Below are 21326 nucleotides of genomic sequence, written 5' to 3'. Positions count from 1 at the left end.
TTATTCCACTAAACATGGCAGCTAAAAGCAGAATTGCGTATACATTAGGAAATTCAAGGAAACCAAAATAAATCAATAAATGGGATACAGTATCAAGAAAGATCAGACGTCACAGATGGGATCAGGGTTGGTGCACGGCTTCCATTTTGGATGGTCAGCTGATGAATATCAATGGTCCTGAGGAGGAGGAAGGATCTCAGTCACATTCAAGGAGTCAGAGACAGACAGGTCAGGGAGACAGAGACAGACAGGTCAGGGAGTCTGAGACAGACAGGCCAAAGAGACAGACAAGTCAGGAAGGCAGAGACAGACGGGTCACAGGAGTCAGAGACAGACAGGTCAAGGAGTTAGAGACAGACAGGTCAGGGAGACTGGGATTTATCTTTATTTATTTGTGCATAGGCTTGTACCATTTCATCAAGATAGTCTCTAAAACCATTCAGATGTGAAGGTCTGAACAATGTTAACTGAACAAAGCTCAGTTAACTCAGGTGTGTCTCAATCTGGCCCAGAGGCAGGTTTTCTGTTTAGGTGCAGATACATAAAGCTGCCACAAGTGGCGCCGGTGTGCCCTTCTCCACTTGTTCTGAATCCCAAACACACCAGAGAGAAAGAAGGACAGGTGTGGTAGCAGTGTTTGTAGCACAGCCAGCTAGCCTTCTAGATGTCTACACAGCCAGCAGTACATGTAAGTACAACTTCACTCAGACATCACCTTCTATTGTAATGACAGGTACAACTTCACTCAGACATCACCTTCTATTGTAATGACAGGTACAACTTCACTCAGACATCACCTTCTATTGTAATGACAGGTACAACTTCACTCAGACATCACCTTCTATTGTAATGACAGGTACAACTTCACTCAGACATCACCTTCTATTGTAATGACAGGTACAACTTCACTCAGACATCACCTTCTATTGTAATGACAGGTACAACTTCACTCAGACATCACCTTCTATTGTAATGACAGGTACAACTTCACTCAGACATCACCTTCTATTGTAATGACAGGTACAACTTCACTCAGACATCACCTTCTACTGTAATGACAGGTACAACATGTACAACTTCACTCAGACATCACCTCCTACTGTAATGATAGGTACAACATGTACAACTTCACTCAGACATCACCTTCTATTGTAATGACAGGTACAACTTCACTCAGACATCACCTTCTACTGTAATGACAGGTGCAACATGTACAACTTCACTCAGACATCACCTTCTACTGTAATGACAGGTACAACTTCACTCAGACATCACCTTCTACTGTAATGACAGGTACAACATGTACAACTTCACTCAGACATCACCTCCTACTGTAATGACAGGTACAACAGGTACAACTTCACTCAGACATCACCTTCTACTGTAATGACAGGTACAACTTCATTCAGACATCACCTTCTACTGTAATGACAGGTACAACATGTACAACTTCACTCAGACATCACCTTCTACTGTAATGACAGGTACAACTTCACTCAGACATCACCTTCTATTGTAATGACAGGTACAACTTCACTCAGACATCACCTCCTACTGTAATGACAGGTACAACTTCACTCAGACATCACCTCCTACTGTAATGACAGAATGACTTTACCTCCGTCTGAATGCATCTCAGGGTTGTGTTCATTAGGAATCAAATGGAAGAAAACAGACTGAAACAGGGAGGGATCTTCCTGAATTCATCTAATATGAAAAACTCCATTTCCTTTTCAATTGCAAAACTAATTTACAATAATGAATACAACCCAGGTGTATAACAGCCCAGGTGTCTCCCACAGTACCTGTAGACTCGGCCCAGGTGTATAACAGCCCAGGTGTCTCCCACAGTGCATGTAGGCTCGGCCCAGGTGTATAACAGCCCATGTGTCTCCCACAGTACATGTAGGCTCGGCCCAGGTGTATAACAGCCCATGTGTCTCCCACAGTACCTGTAGACTCGGCCCAGGTGTATAACAGCCCATGTGTCTCCCACAGTACCTGTAGACTCGGCCCAGGTGTATAACAGCCCATGTGTCTCCCACAGTGCATGTAGGCTCGGCCCAGGTGTATAACAGCCCATGTGTCTCCCACAGTGCATGTAGGCTCGGCCCAGGTGTATAGCAGCCCATGTGTCTCCCACAGTGCATGTAGGCTCGGCCCAGGTGTATAACAGCCCAGGTGTCTCCCACAGTACCTGTAGACTCGGCCCAGGTGTATAACAGCCCATGTGTCTCCCACAGTGCATGTAGACTCGGCCCAGGTGTATAACAGCCCATGTGTCTCCCACAGTGCATGTAGGCTCGGCCCAGGTGTATAACAGCCAAGGTGTCTCCCACAGTGCATGTAGACTCGGCCCAGGTGTATAACAGCCCATGTGTCTCCCACAGTGCATGTAGACTCGGCCCAGGTGTATAACAGCCCATGTGTCTCCCACAGTGCATGTAGGCTCGGCCCAGGTGTATAACAGCCCATGTGTCTCCCACAGTACCTGTAGACTCGGCCCAGGTGTATAACAGCCCAGGTGTCTCCCACAGTGCATGTAGGCTCGGCCCAGGTGTATAACAGCCCATGTGTCTCCCACAGTGCATGTAGACTCGGCCCAGGTGTATAACAGCCCATGTGTCTCCCACAGTGCATGTAGGCTCGGCCCAGGTGTATAACAGCCCATGTGTCTCCCACAGTGCATGTAGGCTCGGCCCAGGTGTATAACAGCCCAGGTGTCTCCCACAGTACCTGTAGACTCGGCCCAGGTGTATAACAGCCCAGGTGTCTCCCACAGTGCATGTAGGCTTGGCCCAGGTGTATAACAGCCCATGTGTCTCCCACAGTGCATGTAGACTCGGCCCAGGTGTGTACCTGTAGACTCGGCCCAGGTGTGTACCTGTAGACTCGGCCCAGGTGTGTACCTGTAGACTTGGCCCAGGTGTGTACCTGTAGACTTGGCCCAGGTGTGTACCTGTAGACTTGGCCCAGGTGTGTACCTGTAGACTCGGCCCAGGTGTGTACCTGTAGACTCGGCCCAGGTGTGTACCTGTAGACTCGGCCCAGGTGTGTACCTGTAGACTCGGCCCAGGTGTGTACCTGTAGACTCGGCCCAGGTGTGTACCTGTAGGCTCGGCCCAGGTGTGTACCTGTAGACTCGGCCCAGGTGTGTAACAGCCCATGTGTCTCCCACAGTGCATGTAGGCTCGGCCCAGGTGTATAACAGCCCAGGTGTCTCCCACAGTGCATGTAGACTCGGCCCAGGTGTATAACAGCCCATGTGTCTCCCACAGTGCATGTAGACTCGGCCCAGGTGTATAACAGCCCATGTGTCTCCCACAGTACCTGTAGACTCGGCCCAGGTGTATAACAGCCCAGGTGTCTCCCACAGTGCATGTAGACTCGGCCCAGGTGTATAACAGCCCAGGTGTCTCCCACAGTGCATGTAGGCTTGGCCCAGGTGTATAACAGCCCATGTGTCTCCCACAGTGCATGTAGACTCGGCCCAGGTGTGTACCTGTAGACTCGGCCCAGGTGTGTACCTGTAGACTCGGCCCAGGTGTGTACCTGTAGACTCGGCCCAGGTGTGTACCTGTAGACTCGGCCCAGGTGTGTACCTGTAGACTCGGCCCAGGTGTGTACCTGTAGACTCGGCCCAGGTGTGTACCTGTAGACTCGGCCCAGGTGTGTACCTGTAGACTCGGCCCAGGTGTGTACCTGTAGACTAGGCCCAGGTGTCTACTTGTAGACTTGGCCCAGGTGTCTACTTGTAGACTTGGCCCAGGTGTGTACCTGTAGACTCGGCCCAGGTGTGTACCTGTAGACCTGGCCCAGGTGTGTACCTGTAGACTCGGTCCAGCTGTGTACCTGTAGACTAGGCCCAGGTGTGTACCTGTAGACTCGGCCCAGGTGTGTACCTGTAGACTCGGCCCAGGTGTGTACCTGTAGACTCGGCCCAGGTGTGTACCTGTAGACTCGGCCCAGCTGTGTACCTGTAGACTAGGCCCAGGTGTGTACCTGTAGACTCGGCCCAGGTGTGTACCTGTAGACTAGGCCCAGGTGTGTACCTGTAGACTCGGCCCAGGTGTATAACAGCCCATGTGTCTCCCACAGTGCATGTAGGCTCGGCCCAGGTGTATAACAGCCCAGGTGTGTACCTGTAGACTCGGTCCAGGTGTGTACCTGTAGACTAGGCCCAGGTGTGTACCTGTAGACTAGGTCCAGGTGTGTACCTGTAGACTCGGCCCAGGTGTGTACCTGTAGACTCGGCCCAGGTGTGTACCTGTAGACTCGGTCCAGGTGTGTACCTGTAGACTCGGCCCAGGTGTGTACCTGTAGACTCGGCCCAGGTGTGTACCTGTAGACTCGGCCCAGGTGTGTACCTGTAGACTCGGCCCAGGTGTGTACCTGTAGACTCGGCCCAGGTGTGTACCTGTAGACTCGGCCCAGGTGTGTACCTGTAGACTCGGCCCAGGTGTGTACCTGTAGACTCGGCCCAGGTGTGTACCTGTAGACTCGGCCCAGGTGTGTACCTGTAGACTCGGTCCAGGTGTGTACCTGTAGACTCGGCCCAGGTGTGTACCTGTAGACTCGGCCCAGGTGTGTACCTGTAGACTCGGTCCAGGTGTGTACCTGTAGACTCGGTCCAGGTGTGTACCTGTAGACTCGGCCCAGGTGTGTACCTGTAGACTAGGTCCAGGTGTGTACCTGTAGACTCGGCCCAGGTGTGTACCTGTAGACTCGGCCCAGGTGTGTACCTGTAGACTCGGTCCAGGTGTGTACCTGTAGACTCGGCCCAGGTGTGTACCTGTAGACTCGGCCCAGGTGTGTACCTGTAGACTAGGTCCAGGTGTGTACCTGTAGACTCGGCCCAGGTGTGTACCTGTAGACTCGGCCCAGGTGTGTACCTGTAGACTCGGTCCAGGTGTGTACCTGTAGACTCGGTCCAGGTGTGTACCTGTAGACTCGGCCCAGGTGTGTACCTGTAGACTCGGCCCAGGTGTGTACCTGTAGACTCGGCCCAGGTGTGTACCTGTAGACTCGGCCCAGGTGTGTACCTGTAGACTAGGTCCAGGTGTGTACCTGTAGACTCGGCCCAGGTGTGTACCTGTAGACTCGGCCCAGGTGTGTACCTGTAGACTCGGTCCAGGTGTGTACCTGTAGACTCGGCCCAGGTGTGTACCTGTAGACTCGGCCCAGGTGTGTACCTGTAGACTCGGTCCAGGTGTGTACCTGTAGACTCGGCCCAGGTGTGTACCTGTAGACTCGGTCCAGGTGTGTACCTGTAGACTCGGTCCAGGTGTGTACCTGTAGACTCGGCCCAGGTGTGTACCTGTAGACTCGGCCCAGGTGTGTACCTGTAGCCTCGGCCCAGGTGTGTACCTGTAGCCTCGGCCCAGGTGTGTACCTGTAGACTCGGCCCAGGTGTGTACCTGTACAGGTGTAAGCCCATGTGTCTCTCCTCCCCAGCAGCTAACCCTGACTCCAGCAGCTAACCCTGACTCCAGCAGCTAACCCTGACTCCAGCAGCTAACCCTGACTCCAGCAGCTAACCCTGACTCCAGCAGCTAACCCTGACTCCAGCAGCTAACCCTGACTCCAGCAGCTAACCCTGACTCCAGCAGCTAAGCCTGACTCCAGCAGCTAACCCTGACTCCAGCAGCTTGGGTCCTGCATGTTTGCCATTGGCATGGGGAGTAATTATTATGCATGGCAAGACTGGGTGTTCTCTCTTTCTTTCTCTAATTCCTTTCTCTCTCTCCTTTCTCTCTCTGTGTGTCTCTCTCTCTCAATTCAATTCAATTGAACATATGTTTACATTACCAAAGCAAATGAAATAGATAATAAACAAAAGCGAAATAAACAATAAAAAAATGAATAGTAAACATTACACTTCCAAAATAATTCATACATTTCATATGTCATATTTAAATGTTATAGTTAAAGTACTAAAGGGAAAATAAATAAACATAAACATGTGTTGTATTTACATTGTTACCACCCTGCATCCAACTGCTGGCTTGCTTCTGAAGCTAAGCAGGGTGGTCCTGTTCAGTGCCTGGATGGGAGACCAGATGCTGCTGGAAGTGGTGTTGGAGGGCCAGTAGGAGGCACTCTTTCCTCAAGTCTAAAATAATATCCCAATGCCAGACTCAATATAGCTGATGTCACCGCTAGAGGCCGGCCCAGCTGAACAGTTACCTAGCAACAGTCAGGAGGGAGGGAGGTGTGGCTTTAACCTGGTAACTGTTGCCTAAGCGTCAGTGTGTGTTCAAATTGAAACCGGCACGCTGCAGCGTCAGTGTGTTAGCTGTTCTGTTGACGGTATAGTGTGTTAGCTGTTCTGTTGACGGTACAGTGTGTTAGCTGTTCTGTTGACGGTACAGTGTGTTAGCTGTTCTGTTGACGGTACAGTGTGTTAGCTGTTCTGTTGACGGTATAGTGTGTTAGCTGTTCTGTTGACGGTATAGTGTGTTAGCTGTTCTGTTGACGGTACAGTGTGTTAGCTGTTCTGTTGACGGTACAGTGCTGGTACAGTGTGTTAGCTGTTCTGTTGACGGTACAGTGTGTTAGCTGTTCTGTTGACGGTACAGTGCTGGTACAGTGTGTTAGCTGTTCTGTTGACGGTACAGTGCTGGTACAGTGTGTTAGCTGTTCTGTTGACGGTATAGTGCTGGTACAGTGTGTTAGCTGTTCTGTTGACGGTACAGTGTGTTAGCTGTTCTGTTGACGGTACAGTGTGTTAGCTGTTCTGTTGACGGTATAGTGTATTAGCTGTTCTGTTGACGGTATAGTGTGTTAGCTGTTCTGTTGACGGTATAGTGTGTTAGCTGTTCTGTTGACGGTATAGTGTGTTAGCTGTTCTGTTGACGGTATAGTGTGTTAGCTGTTCTGTTGACGGTATAGTGTGTTAGCTGTTCTGTTGACGGTATAGTGTGTTAGCTGTTCTGTTGACGGTATAGTGTGTTAGCTGTTCTGTTGACGGTACAGTGTGTTAGCTGTTCTGTTGACGGTATAGTGTGTTAGCTGTTCTGTTGACGGTACAGTGTGTTAGCTGTTCTGTTGACGGTGTAGTGTGTTAGCTGTTTTGTTGACGGTACAGTGTGTTAGCTGTTCTGTTGACGGTACAGTGTGTTAGCTGTTCTGTTGACGGTACAGTGTGTTAGCTGTTCTGTTGACGGTGTAGTGTGTTAGCTGTTTTGTTGACGGTACAGTGCTGGAGCGCTGGTGTAGTGTGTTCGTCGCTGGTCTTCTTCTATCAAAATTTCTGTGGATTGTAATTGGAGGACTACTGTTTGGGCTGGACCTATTGGACTGTGTGTGTGTGTTCGGACCTGGCATACACACGTGTCGTGTGTGTGTATGAACAATCTATATTGTGACTGAACAACACACGTGCAGACGGTGATTGTTAGGAGGGTATGGATTACCCGTGTCTGGGCAGTGTGTGTGTGTAAATGTATGTGGCAGTGGAATCAGGAATGGACAGCACACTTCAGAGGAGAGGAGAGAGCCCCCCTGCAATGGACTTCACGGTAAGAGAGTGTGTCTGCATGGAGAGAGAGAGAGAGAGAATGCTGCAGCAGACTAACTGTCCTTTGTTCCAACTCTGTCTGTCTCTGTCTCTCGGTCTCTGTTTTTCTCTCTCTATTTCTGTCGTTCTCTCTCTGTCTGTTTCTCTCTCTCTGTTTCTATCGTTCTGTCTCTCTCATATAAATGCAGATGTAGATGTAGATGTAGATGTAGATGTAGATGTAGATGCAGATGCAGATGCAGATGCAGATGTAGATGTAGATATAAATATAGATATAGATATAGATGCAGATATAGATATAGATGCAGATATAGATATAGATATAGATGCAGACATAGATATAGATGCAGACATAGATATAGATATAGATGCAGACATAGATATAGATGCAGACGTAGATGCAGATATAGTGGCAGATATAAATGCAGATATATATACAGAGGGGCAAAAAAGTATTTAGTCAGCCACCAATTGTGCAAGTTCTCCCACTTAAAAAGCTGAGAGAGGCCTGTAATTTTCATCATAGGTGTAGATGTAATTTTCACCACACTTCAACTCTGACAGACAAAATGATCAAATATTATGGTGGAAAATAAGTATTTGGTCAATAACAAAAGTTTATCTCAATACTTTGTTATATACCCTTTGTTGGCAATGACAGAGGTCAAACGTTTTCTGTAAGTCTTCACAAGGTTTTCACACACTGTTGCTGGTATTTTGGCCCATTCGTCCATGCAGATCTCCTCTAGAGCAGTGATGTTTTGGGGCTGTTGATGGGCAACACGGACGTTCAACTCCCTCCAAAGATTTTCTATGGGGTTGAGATCTGGAGACTGGCTAGGCCACTCCAGGACCTTGAAATGCTTCTTATGAAGCCACTCCTTCGTTGCCCGGGCGGTGTGTTTGGGATCATTGTCATGCTGAAAGACCCAGCCACGTTTCATCTTCAATGCCCTTGCTGATGGAAGGAGGTTTTCACTCAAAATCTCACGATACATGGCCCCATGCATTCTTTCCTTTACACGGATCAGTCGTCCTGGTCCCTTTGCAGAAAAACAGCCCCAAAGCATGATGTTTCTACCCCCATGCTTCTTTGGATGCAACTCAGCATTCTTTGTCCTCCAAACACGACGAGTTGAATTTTTACCAAAAAGTTATATTTTGGTTTCATCTGACCATATGACATTCTCCCAATCTTCTTCTGGATCATCCAAATGCTCTCTAGCAAACTTCAGACGGGCCTGGACATGTACTGGCTTAAGCAGGGTGACACGTCTGGCACTGCAGGATTTGAGTCCCTGGCGGCGTAGTGTGTTACTGATGGTAGGCTTTGTTACTTTGGTCCCAGCTCTCTGCAGGTCATTCACTAGGTCCCCCCGTGTGGTTCTGGGATTTTTGCTCACCGTTCTTGGGATCATTTTGACCCCACGGGGTGAGATCTTGTGTGGAGCCCCAGATCGAGGGAGATTATCAGTATATGTCTTCCATTTCCTAATAATTGCTCCCACAGTTGATTTCTTCAAACCAAGCTGCTTACCTATTGCAGATTCAGTCTTCCAAGTCTAGTGCAGGTCTACAATTTTGTTTCTGGTGTCCTTTGACAGCTCTTTGGTCTTGGCCATAGTGGAGTTTGGAGTGTGACTGTTTGAGGTTGTGGACAGGTGTCTTTTATACTGATAACAAGTTCAAACAGGTGCCATTAATACAGGTAACGAGTGGAGGACAGAGGAGCCTCTTAAAGAAGAAGTTACAGGTCTGTGAGAGCCAGAAATCTTGCTTGTTTGTAGGTGACCAAATACTTATTTTCCACCATAATTTGCAAATAAATTCATTAAAAATCCTACACTGTGATATTCTGTATTCTTTTTCTCATTTTGTCTGTCATAGTTGAAGTGTACCTATGATGAAAATTACAGGCCTCGCTCATCTTTTTAAGTGGGAGAACTTGCACAATTGGTGGCTGACTAAATACTTTGTTGCCCCACTGTATCTTGTGGAAGGCGACCCGGAATGTTTGACCCAAGTTAAACAATTTAAAGGCAACGCTACCAAATACTAATGGAGTGTATGTAAACTTCCATCTTCAACTGTAAGTATGGTGATTAGTATGGTGAGGTTCCAGACACCACCCAGCCCTGGTGTCCAGCTTTACTGCAGTCTACTATAAGGTGATGTACTGTGCTATTCTTTCCCACAGATTGTGTGTGTGTGTGTGTGTGTGTGTGTGTGTGTGTGTGTGTGTCCGTTCATTCAGTGTTCCCCACCTGGACTAAAATAACTGGATTAGCCAATCCTCTTGTTAGCCTGTTATCTGTTCAGCCACTAAGAACTAAAGGGTGCGCTCTGTTCACATGCTAAGTAGACCGTGTGTGTGTGTGTGTGTGTGTGTGTGTGTGTGTGTGTGTGGTGTGTGTGTGTGTGTGTGTGTGCGCGAGCTTGAAGGTATTAACTGCTATTTAAGCAGTAATGTTGCAGGCAGCTGTACTCCAGTAACTAGCCGTTGGAGGTCAAAGTGGCAACACACATCACGTGTGTCGGCAGAGAATATTCACTGTGTCTGTGGGAATGGGATTTTTGGGGGGTTGTGTGTGTGTGTGTGTTTTTTTGGGGGGGGGCTGTCTGGTGTGTGTGTTTTTTTGGGGGGGCTGTCTGGTGTGTGTGTGAATGGGGTTTTGGGGGGCTGTCTGGTGTGTGTGTGAATGGGGTTTTGGGGGGCTGTCTGGTGTGTGTGTGTGTGTGAATGGGGTTTTTGGGGGCTGTCTGGTGTGTGTGTGGGAATGGGGTTTTTGGGGGCTGTCTGGTGTGTGTGTGGGAATGGGGTTTTTGGGGGCTGTCTGGTGTGTGTGTGGGAATGGGGTTTTGGGGGGCTGTCTGGTGTGGGTGTGGGAATGGGGTTTTTGGGGGCTGTCTGGTGTGGGTGTGGGAATGGGGTTTTGGGGGCTGTCTGGTGTGGGTGTGGGAATGGGGTTTTGGGGGCTGTGTGTGTGTGTGTGTGGGAATGGGGTTTTGGGGGCTGTCTGGTGTGTGTGTGGGAATGGGGTTTTGGAGGCTGTCTGGTGTGTGTGTGTGAATGGGGTTTTGGGGGCTGTCTGGTGTGTGTGTGTGTGTGTGTGTGTGAATGGGATTTTTGGGGGCTGTGTGTGTGAATGGGGTTTTTGGGGGCTTTGGGGGCTGTCTGGTGTGTGAGAATGTGGGTTTGGGGGGCTGTCTGGTGTGTCTGTGGGAATGGGGTTTTGGGGGCTGTCTGGTGTGTGTGTGGGAATGGGGTTGTGGGGGCTGTTTGGTGTGAATGGGGAGGGTGTGGTTTGTTGTAAAGGGATCTGCTGTTGGCAGTCAGAACCAGCCGCTTGGATACAGCTGAAAACGAGAGAGAGAGAGATGGGGTGTCAAAGAGGAGAGGATGGATGTGGGGCGGGGGAGACAAGGAGATGAGATTGAGAGAGAGGAGTGGGTGGGGGTGAAGGAGTGAGTGAGAGAGAGAGAGAGAGAGAGGAGTGAGGGAGAGAAAGGGATTGGGGGGGCGGGGGTGGGGACGACGACGACAAGGAGAAGAGATTGAGAGAGGAGTGAGGGAGAGAAAGGGAGTGGGGAGGCGGGGGTGGGGGGGGACAAGGAGAAGAGATTGAGAGAGAGGAGTGGGTGGGGGTGAAGGAGTGAGTGAGAGAGGGGAGTGAGGGAGAGAAAGGGAGTGGGGGTGGGGGGGGCAACAAGGAGGAGAGATTGAGAGAGAGGAGTGGGTGGGGGTGAAGGAGTGAGTGAGAGAGAGGAGTAAGGGAGTGGGTGGGCGGGGGTGGGGGGGGCAACAAGGAGGAGAGATTGAGAGAGAGGAGTGGGTGGGGGTGAAGGAGTGAGTGAGAGAGAGGAGTGGGGGGGGGGGGGGGGTGAATGGGTTACAAAGTTTGACAGCCACCTGCTGTGAACACCTGGAGTGAACTGGCCCACTCTAAAGTAGTGCACTATAGAGTGGGCCATTTGGGACTCAGTCAGACTAGGAAAGAGAGAGACAACAACATCCTACACACTAACCAAGTTAGAGCCTTCTGTTCCCCTCTATAACCAGGTTAAAGCCTTCTGTTCCCCTCTATAACCAGGTTAAAGCCTTCTGTTCCCCTCTATAGCCAGGTTAGACCCTCTCTGGAGCCTTCTGTTCCCCTCTATAACCAGGTTAAAGCCTTCTGTTCCCCTCTATAACCAGGTTAAAGCCTTCTGTTCCCCTCTATAACCAGGTTAAAGCCTCTCTGGAGCCTTCTGTTCCCCTCTATAACCAGGTTAAAGCCTTCTGTTCCCCTCTATAACCAGGTTAAAGCCTTCTGTTCCCCTCTATAACCAGGTTAAAGCCTTCTGTTCCCCTCTATAACCAGGTTAAAGCCTTCTGTTCCCCTCTATAGCCAGGTTAAAGCCTTCTGTTCCCCTCTATAGCCAGGTTAGAGCCTTCTGTTCCCCTCTATAACCAGGTTAGAGCCTTCTGTTCCCCTCTATAACCAGGTTAAAGCCTTCTGTTCCCCTCTATAACCAGGTTAAAGCCTTCTGTTCCCCTCTATAACCAGGTTAGAGCCTTCTGTTCCCTCTATAACCAGGTTAGAGCCTTCTGTTCCCCTCTATAACCAGGTTAAAGCCTTCTGTTCCCCTCTATAACCAGGTTAAAGCCTTCTGTTCCCCTCTATAACCAGGTTAAAGCCTTCTGTTCCCCTCTATAACCAGGTTAAAGCCTTCTGTTCCCCTCTATAACCAAGTTAGAGCCTTCTGTTCCCCTCTATAACCAAGTTAAACCCTCTCTGGAGCCTTCTGTTCCCCTATAACCAAGTTAAACCCTCTCTGGAGCCTTCTGTTCCCCTCTATAACCAGGTTAGAGACTTCTGTTCCCCTCTATAACCAGGTTAGAGACTTCTGTTCCCCTCTATAACCAGGTTAAACCCTCTCTGGAGCCTTCTGTTCCCCTCTATAACCAGGTTAAAGCCTCTCTGGAACCTTCTGTTCCCCTCTATAACCAGGTTAGAGACTTCTGTTCCCCTCTATAACCTCTCAGGAGGACTGCCCTCTCTACCATTCATTACAATGACATTGATGTTCATGTTGATTCAATGTAGTGTGTGTGTGTGTGTGTGTGTGTGTGTGTGTGTGTGTGTGTGTGTGTGTGTGTGTGTGTGTGTGTGTGTGTGTGTGTGTGTGTGTGTGTGTGTGTGTGTGTGTCCCAGTGGTAGAGCAGTCTGGTGAGGCCAGACAGACGTGTATGTATTATTTACACACAATCACACACACTCCTGAACAGGAGCAAACAGATCTAGGCCAGTGGTCCAGTCACTACCCAATGTTCTCTACTGCTGAACTCTAAAACGCCCTTCATGTCTCCTCATTATCCATTTATGTCATGTAGTTTATGGAGGACCACACCTGTCACAATTAGAAATAATAATAATAACTTAATGCACACATGGATACAGGGCCTTCAGAAGGCATTCATACACTTTGACTTATTCCACATTTTGTTGTTACAGCATGATTTCAAAATGGATTCAATTGTTTGTTTTTTTCACCCATCTGCACACAATACCCCATAATGACATCACAATACCCCATAATGACATCACAATACCCCATAATGACATCACAACACCCCATAATGACAAAGTGAACATGTTTTTAGACATTTTAGGAAATTTAAAAAAAAATAAATACAGAAATATCTAATTTACGTAAGTATTCACACCCCTGAGTCAGTACTTTGTAGAAGCACCTTTGGCAGCGATTACAGCTGTGAGTCTTTCTGGGCGAGTCTCTAACAGCTTTCCAAATCAAATCAAATGTATTTATAAAGCCCTTCATACATCAGCTGATATCTCAAAGTGCTGTACAGAAACCCAGCCTGAAACCCCAAACAGCAAGCAATGCAGGTGTAGAAGCAGGGTGGCTAGGAATAACTCACTTTCCACACCTGGATTGTGCAACATTTGCCCATTGTTCTTTTCAAAATTCGTCAAGCTCTTTTCAATTTGGTTGTTGATCATTGCTAGATAACCACTTTCATGTCTTGACATAGATTTTCAAGCAGATTTAAGTCAAAACTCCAGTAGATATTTGGCCTTTTATTATATGTCATTGTCCTGCTGAAAGGGGAATTCATCTCTCAGTGTCTGTTGGAAAGCAGAATGAACCAGGTTTTCCTCTAGGACTTTGCCTGTGCTTACCTCCATTCTGTTTATCTGAATCCCGAAAAACTCCTCAGTCCTTAACGATTACAGAGAGAGAGGTCAGATAGTCAACACAGACATTACCAGCCCCTAGAGAGACTGTTACAGGTGAGATAATCATCACAGACATTACCAGCCCCTAGAGGGACTGTTTCAGGTCAGATAGTCAACACAGACAGTACCAGCCCCTAGAGGGACTGTTTCAGGTCAGATAGTCAACACAGACAGTACCAGCCCCTAGAGGGACTGTTTCAGGTCAGATAATCAACACAGACATTACCAGCCCCTAGAGAGACTGTTACAGGTCAGATAATCAACACAGACATTACCAGCCCCTAGAGAGACTGTTACAGGTCAGATAATCAACACAGACATTACCAGCCCCTAGAGGGACTGTTTCAGGTCAGATAGTCAACACAGACAGTACCAGCCCCTAGAGAGACTGTTTCAGGTCAGATAGTCAACACAGACATTACCAGCCCCTAGAGAGACTGTTACAGGTCAGATAATCAACACAGACATTACCAGCCCCTAGAGAGACTGTTACAGGTCAGATAGTCAACACAGACAGTACCAGCCCCTAGAGAGACTGTTTCAGGTCAGATAATCAACACAGACATTACCAGCCCCTAGAGAGACTGTTTCAGGTCAGATAATCAACACAGACATTACCAGCCCCTAGAGAGACTGTTACAGGTCAGATAATCAACACAGACATTACCAGATTGGAGAGTGGAAAGAATGGAGGAAGGGTTTACTAAAGCTGCTGTAGATATCCTTCAGAGAGAGGGATGGGAGAGGGGGAAGGAAGGAGGGAGGGGAGAGGGGGAAGGAAGGAGGGATGGGAGGGGGAAGGAAGGAGGGATGGGAGAGGGGGAAGGATGGAGGGGGAAGGAAGGACGGAGGGAGGGGAGAGGGGGAAGGAGGGACGGAGGGAGTGGAGAGGGGGAAGGAAGGACGGAGGGAGTGGAGAGGGGGAAGGAAGGACGGAGGGAGTGGAGAGGGGGAAGGAAGGAGGGAGGGGATAGGGGGAAGGAGGGGAGAGGGGAAAGGAAGGAGGGATGGGAGAGGGGAGGGAAGGCGGGAGGGAAGGAGGGATGGGAGAGGGGGAAGGAAGGAGGGAAGGAGGGAGGGAAGGAGGGATGGGAGAGGGAGAGGGGAGGGAAGAAGGGATGGGAGAGGGGTAGGGGAGGGAGGGAGAAGGGATGGGAGAGGGGTAGGGGAGGGAGGGAAGGAGGGATGGGAGAGGAGGAGGGAGGGAGGGGGGAGAGAGTGGAAAGAATGGAGGAAGGGAGGGGGTTTCTGAGACACTCTTCTCTGCCCTACCAGTGGTCCACCACTGCCTGGGTTGTATTGAATTGAATGTACTGGTTCACTGAGGGTGCTCTTAGCTGTGGGTACTAGATGATGGGTGTTAAATGTTTCATTGTTCAGGGTCTGGAAGTTGGCTGTGTGCTCCGCCAAGACAACAACCTAGAGGAAACACTGTTTTCTGTCTGTCTCCAGCATGTTGAGTTGAATAACGGTGATGGTTGACTAATGTCCCCTCTCTCTCCCCCTACCCCTCCCTCTCTCTCCCCCTACCCCTCCCTCTCTCTCCCCCTACCCCTCCCTCCCTCACTCTCCCCCTACCCCTCCCTCTCTCTCTCCCTCCCCCACTCCCTCTCTCCCCTCTCTCTCACCCTACCCCTACCCCCCCCTCCCCCTATGCTCCCTCTCCCCCCTCTCTCTCGCTCCAGAACGGCGAGGCCCGACTGGGCCCTCCCATCATCATGTGTACCCGTCCATACCCAGACTGCAGTGTGGAGCAGGGGGAGTGTTGTGACATGGACAGCACCAATGAGAGCGGCGTGGGCTCTGACACCTCTGACGGGGGGCGGAGCAACGAGAAAGAGGAGGGGCTAGGTGGACTGTTCAACAAGTAAGTGTGATGTTATGATGTCACAGATTATACTGGTTATTGATTGGCTGTAGTCCCATCTATCTGACCATGGCTGTAGTAGCATCTATCTGACCATGGCTGTAGTAGCATCTATCTGATCATGGCTGTAGTAGCATCTATCTGACCATGGCTGTAGTAGCATCTATCTGACCATGGCTGTAGTCCCATCTATCTGACCATGGCTGTAGTCCCATCTATCTGACCATGGCTGTAGTCCCATCTATCTGACCATGGCTGTAGTAGCATCTATCTGACCATGGCTGTAGTAGCATCTATCTGACCATGGCTGTAGTCCCATCTATCTGACCATGGCTGTAGTAGCATCTATCTGACCATGGCTGTAGTCCCATCTATCTGACCATGGCTGTAGTAGCATCTATCTGACCATGGCTGTAGTCCCATCTATCTGACCATGGCTGTAGTCCCATCTATCTGACCATGGCTGTAGTCCCATCTATCTGACCATGGCTGTAGTAGCATCTATCTGACCATGGCTGTAGTAGCATCTATCTGACCATGGCTGTAGTCCCATCTATCTGACCATGGCTGTAGTAGCATCTATCTGATCATGGCTGTAGTAGCATCTATCTGACCATGGCTATAGTAGCATCTATCTGACCATGGCTGTAGTCCCATCTATCTGACCATGGCTGTAGTAGCATCTATCTGACCATGGCTATAGTAGCATCTATCTGACCATGGCTGTAGTCCCATCTATCTGACCATGGCTGTAGTCCCATCTATCTGACCATGGCTGTAGTAGCATCTATCTGACCATGGCTGTAGTAGCATCTATCTGACCATGGCTGTAGTAGCATCTATCTGACCATGGCTGTAGTCCCATCTATCTGACCATGGCTGTAGTCCCATCTATCTGACCATGGCTGTAGTCCCATCTATCTGACCATGGCTGTAGTCCCATCTATCTGACCATGGCTGTAGTAGCATCTATCTGACCATGGCTGTAGTAGCATCTATCTGACCATGGCTGTAGTAGCATCTATCTGACCATGGCTGTAGTAGCATCTATCTGACCATGGCTGTAGTAGCATCTATCTGACCATGGCTGTAGTAGCATCTATCTGACCATGGCTGTAGTCCATCTATCTGACCATGGCTGTAGTCCCATCTATCTGACCATGGCTGTAGTCCCATCTATCTGACCATGGCTGTAGTCCCATCTATCTGACCATGGCTGTAGTCCCATCTATCTGACCATGGCTGTAGTAGCATCTATCTGACCATGGCTGTAGTAGCATCTATCTGACCATGGCTGTAGTAGCATCTATCTGACCATGGCTGTAGTCCCATCTATCTGACCATGGCTGTAGTAGCATCTATCTGACCATGGCTGTAGTAGCATCTATCTGACCATGGCTATAGTAGCATCTATCTGACCATGGCTGTAGTCCCATCTATCTGACCATGGCTGTAGTAGCATCTATCTGACCATGGCTATAGTAGCATCTATCTGACCATGGCTGTAGTCCCATCTATCTGACCATGGCTGTAGTCCCATCTATCTGACCATGGCTGTAGTAGCATCTATCTGACCATGGCTGTAGTAGCATCTATCTGACCATGGCTGTAGTAGCATCTATCTGACCATGGCTGTAGTCCCATCTATCTGACCATGGCTGTAGTCCCATCTATCTGACCATGGCTGTAGTCCCATCTATCTGACCATGGCTGTAGTAGCATCTATCTGACCATGGCTGTAGTAGCATCTATCTGACCATGGCTGTAGTAGCATCTATCTGACCATGGCTGTAGTAGCATCTATCTGACCATGGCTGTAGTAGCATCTATCTGACCATGGCTGTAGTAGCATCTATCTGACCATGGCTGTAGTAGCATCTATCTGACCATGGCTGTAGTAGCATCTATCTGACCATGGCTGTAGTAGCATCTATCTGACCATGGCTGTAGTAGCATCTATCTGACCATGGCTGTAGTCCCATCTATCTGACCATGGCTGTAGTCCCATCTATCTGACCATGGCTGTAGTAGCATCTATGGCTGTAGTAGCATCTATCTGACCATGGCTGTAGTAGCATCTATCTGACCATGGCTGTAGTAGCATCTATCTGACCATGGCTGTAGTAGCATCTATCTGACCATGGCTGTAGTAGCATCTATCTGACCATGGCTGTAGTAGCATCTATCTGACCATGGCTGTAGTCCCATCTATCTGACCATGGCTGTAGTAGCATCTATCTGACCATGGCTGTAGTAGCATCTATCTGACCATGGCTATAGTAGCATCTATCTGACCATGGCTGTAGTCCCATCTATCTGACCATGGCTGTAGTAGCATCTATCTGACCATGGCTGTAGTAGCATCTATCTGACCATGGCTGTAGTAGCATCTATCTGACCATGGCTGTAGTAGCATCTATCTGACCATGGCTGTAGTAGCATCTATCTGACCATGGCTGTAGTAGCATCTATCTGACCATGGCTGTAGTCCCATCTATCTGACCATGGCTGTAGTCCCATCTATCTGACCATGGCTGTAGTAGCATCTATCTGACCATGGCTGTAGTAGCATCTATCTGACCATGGCTGTAGTAGCATCTATCTGACCATGGCTGTAGTCCCATCTATCTGACCATGGCTGTAGTCCCATCTATCTGACCATGGCTGTAGTCCCATCTATCTGACCATGGCTGTAGTCCCATCTATCTGACCATGGCTGTAGTCCCATCTATCTGACCATGGCTGTAGTAGCATCTATCTGACCATGGCTGTAGTAGCATCTATCTGACCATGGCTGTAGTCCCATCTATCTGACCATGGCTGTAGTAGCATCTATCTGACCATGGCTGTAGTAGCATCTATCTGACCATGGCTATAGTAGCATCTATCTGACCATGGCTGTAGTCCCATCTATCTGACCATGGCTGTAGTAGCATCTATCTGACCATGGCTATAGTAGCATCTATCTGACCATGGCTGTAGTCCCATCTATCTGACCATGGCTGTAGTCCCATCTATCTGACCATGGCTGTAGTAGCATCTATCTGACCATGGCTGTAGTAGCATCTATCTGACCATGGCTGTAGTAGCATCTATCTGACCATGGCTGTAGTCCCATCTATCTGACCATGGCTGTAGTCCCATCTATCTGACCATGGCTGTAGTCCCATCTATCTGACCATGGCTGTAGTCCCATCTATCTGACCATGGCTGTAGTAGCATCTATCTGACCATGGCTGTAGTAGCATCTATCTGACCATGGCTGTAGTAGCATCTATCTGACCATGGCTGTAGTAGCATCTATCTGACCATGGCTGTAGTAGCATCTATCTGACCATGGCTGTAGTAGCATCTATCTGACCATGGCTGTAGTAGCATCTATCTGACCATGGCTGTAGTAGCATCTATCTGACCATGGCTGTAGTCCCATCTATCTGACCATGGCTGTAGTCCCATCTATCTGACCATGGCTGTAGTAGCATCTATGGCTGTAGTAGCATCTATCTGACCATGGCTGTAGTAGCATCTATCTGACCATGGCTGTAGTAGCATCTATCTGACCATGGCTGTAGTAGCATCTATCTGACCATGGCTGTAGTAGCATCTATCTGACCATGGCTATAGTAGCATCTATCTGACCATGGCTGTAGTCCCATCTATCTGACCATGGCTGTAGTAGCATCTATCTGACCATGGCTGTAGTAGCATCTATCTGACCATGGCTGTAGTAGCATATATCTGACCATGGCTGTAGTAGCATCTATCTGACCATGGCTGTAGTAGCATCTATCTGACCATGGCTGTAGTCCCATCTATCTGACCATGGCTGTAGTCCCATCTATCTGACCATGGCTGTAGTAGCATCTATCTGACCATGGCTGTAGTAGCATCTATCTGACCATGGCTGTAGTAGCATCTATCTGACCATGGCTGTAGTCCCATCTATCTGACCATGGCTGTAGTCCCATCAATCTGACCATGGCTGTAGTCCCATCTACCTGACCATGGCTGTAGTAGCATCTATCTGACCATGGCTGTAGTAGCATCTATCTGACCATGGCTGTAGTAGCATCTATCTGACCATGGCTGTAGTAGCATCTATCTGACCATGGCTGTAGTAGCATCTATCTGACCATGGCTGTAGTAGCATCTATCTGACCATGGCTGTAGTAGCATCTATGGCTGTAGTAGCATCTATCTGACCATGGCTGTAGTCCCATCTATCTGACCATGGCTGTAGTAGCATCTATCTGACCATGGCTGTAGTAGCATCTATCTGACCATGGCTGTAGTAGCATCTATCTGACCATGGCTGTAGTTGCATCTATCTGACCATGGCTGTAGTAGCATCTATCTGACCATGGCTGTAGTAGCATCTATCTGACCATGGCTGTAGTAGCATCTATCTGACCATGGCTGTAGTAGCATCTATCTGACCATGGCTGTAGTAGCATCTATCTGACCATGGCTGTAGTAGCATCTATCTGACCATGGCTGTAGTAGCATCTATCTGACCATGGCTGTAGTAGCATCTATCTGACCATGGCTGTAGTCCCATCTATCTGACCATGGCTGTAGTCCCATCTATCTGACCATGGCTGTAGTACCATCTATCTGACCATGGCTGTAGTAGCATCTATCTGACCATGGCTGTAGTAGCATCTATCTGCCCATGGCTGTAGTAGCCCAAACCTGCCATAAGCACTTCTTGTAGACTTGTGGGACTGCTATTGGCTAGGTGTAATGGGCCCTCTGATAGGCTAGGTGTAATGGGCCCTCTGATAGGCTAGGTGTAATGGGCCCTCTGATAGGCTAGGTAGAATGGGCCCTCCGATAGACTAGGTGGAATGGGCCCTCTGATAGGCTAGGTGTAATGGGCCCTCTGATAGGCTAGGTGTAATGGGCCCTCTGATAGGCTAGGTGTAATGGGCCCTCTGATAGGCTAGGTGGAATGGGCCCTCTGATAGGCTAGGTGGAATGGGCCCTCTGATAGGCTAGGTGGAATGGGCCCTCCGATAGGCTAGGTGTAATGGGCCCTCTGATAGGCTAGGTGGAATGGGCCCTCTGATAGGCTAGGTGGAATGGGCCTTCTGATAGGCTAGGTGGAATGGGCCCTCTGATAGGCTAGGTGGAATGGGCCCTCTGATAGGCTAGGTGGAATGGGCCCTCCGATAGGCTAGGTGGAATGGGCCCTCCGATAGGCTAGGTGGAATGGGCCCTCCGATAGGCTAGGTGGAATGGGCCCTCTGATAGGCTAGGTGGAATGGGCCCTCTGATAGGCTAGGTGGAATGGGCCCTCTGATAGGCTAGGTGGAATGGGCCCTCTGATAGGCTAGGTGGAATGGGCTCCATATTGCTATACTCCAGAGAGTGTTTTCGGACGTTCTGAGTTTCTAGGGAAGGGGTTTTCAAATCTTATCCAACAAGTTCCAGAGTTTTGCTGGTTTTCTGTTCTACCTGATAGTTAACATCACCCTCCTGGTGTCCCAGGTCTAAATCAGGCCCTGATTTAGAGGGGAATCACCCTCCTGGTGTCCCAGGTCTAAATCAGTCCCTGATTTAGAGGGGAATCACCCACCTGGTGTCCCAGGTCTAAATCAGTCCCTGATTAGAGGGGAATCACCCACCTGGTGTCCCAGGTCTAAATCAGTCCCTGATTAGAGGGGAATCACCCACCTGGTGTCCCAGGTCTAAATCA

At 49.2% G+C, this 21326-nt stretch overlaps 1 protein-coding gene across 4 annotated transcripts in view; it reads left to right on the top strand.

Annotated features, from left to right (window-relative positions):
* The window catches only part of LOC109885807 (rab11 family-interacting protein 4A), a 50262-nt gene that overhangs the window by 11070 nt on the left and 17866 nt on the right, over positions 1 to 21326 (top strand). The window contains exons 1-2 of one of the 4 annotated variants that reach the window (XM_031816145.1): positions 562 to 688; positions 15447 to 15628. In XM_031816145.1, coding sequence (XP_031672005.1) covers positions 665 to 688; positions 15447 to 15628 — 206 coding nt within the window. In that variant the 5' untranslated portion in view covers positions 562 to 664. Of the gene's footprint in view, positions 1 to 561; positions 689 to 7094; positions 7521 to 15446; positions 15629 to 21326 lie in introns of those variants that run through there. The other 3 variants (XM_031816144.1, XM_031816143.1, XM_031816146.1) reach the window with 3 other exon arrangements.

The sequence above is a fragment of the Oncorhynchus kisutch genome, unplaced genomic scaffold (genome assembly GCF_002021735.2).
Source record: "Oncorhynchus kisutch isolate 150728-3 unplaced genomic scaffold, Okis_V2 scaffold749, whole genome shotgun sequence".
Taxonomy (NCBI): domain Eukaryota; kingdom Metazoa; phylum Chordata; class Actinopteri; order Salmoniformes; family Salmonidae; genus Oncorhynchus; species Oncorhynchus kisutch.
This window is presented reverse-complemented; position numbering and strand designations above follow the sequence as displayed.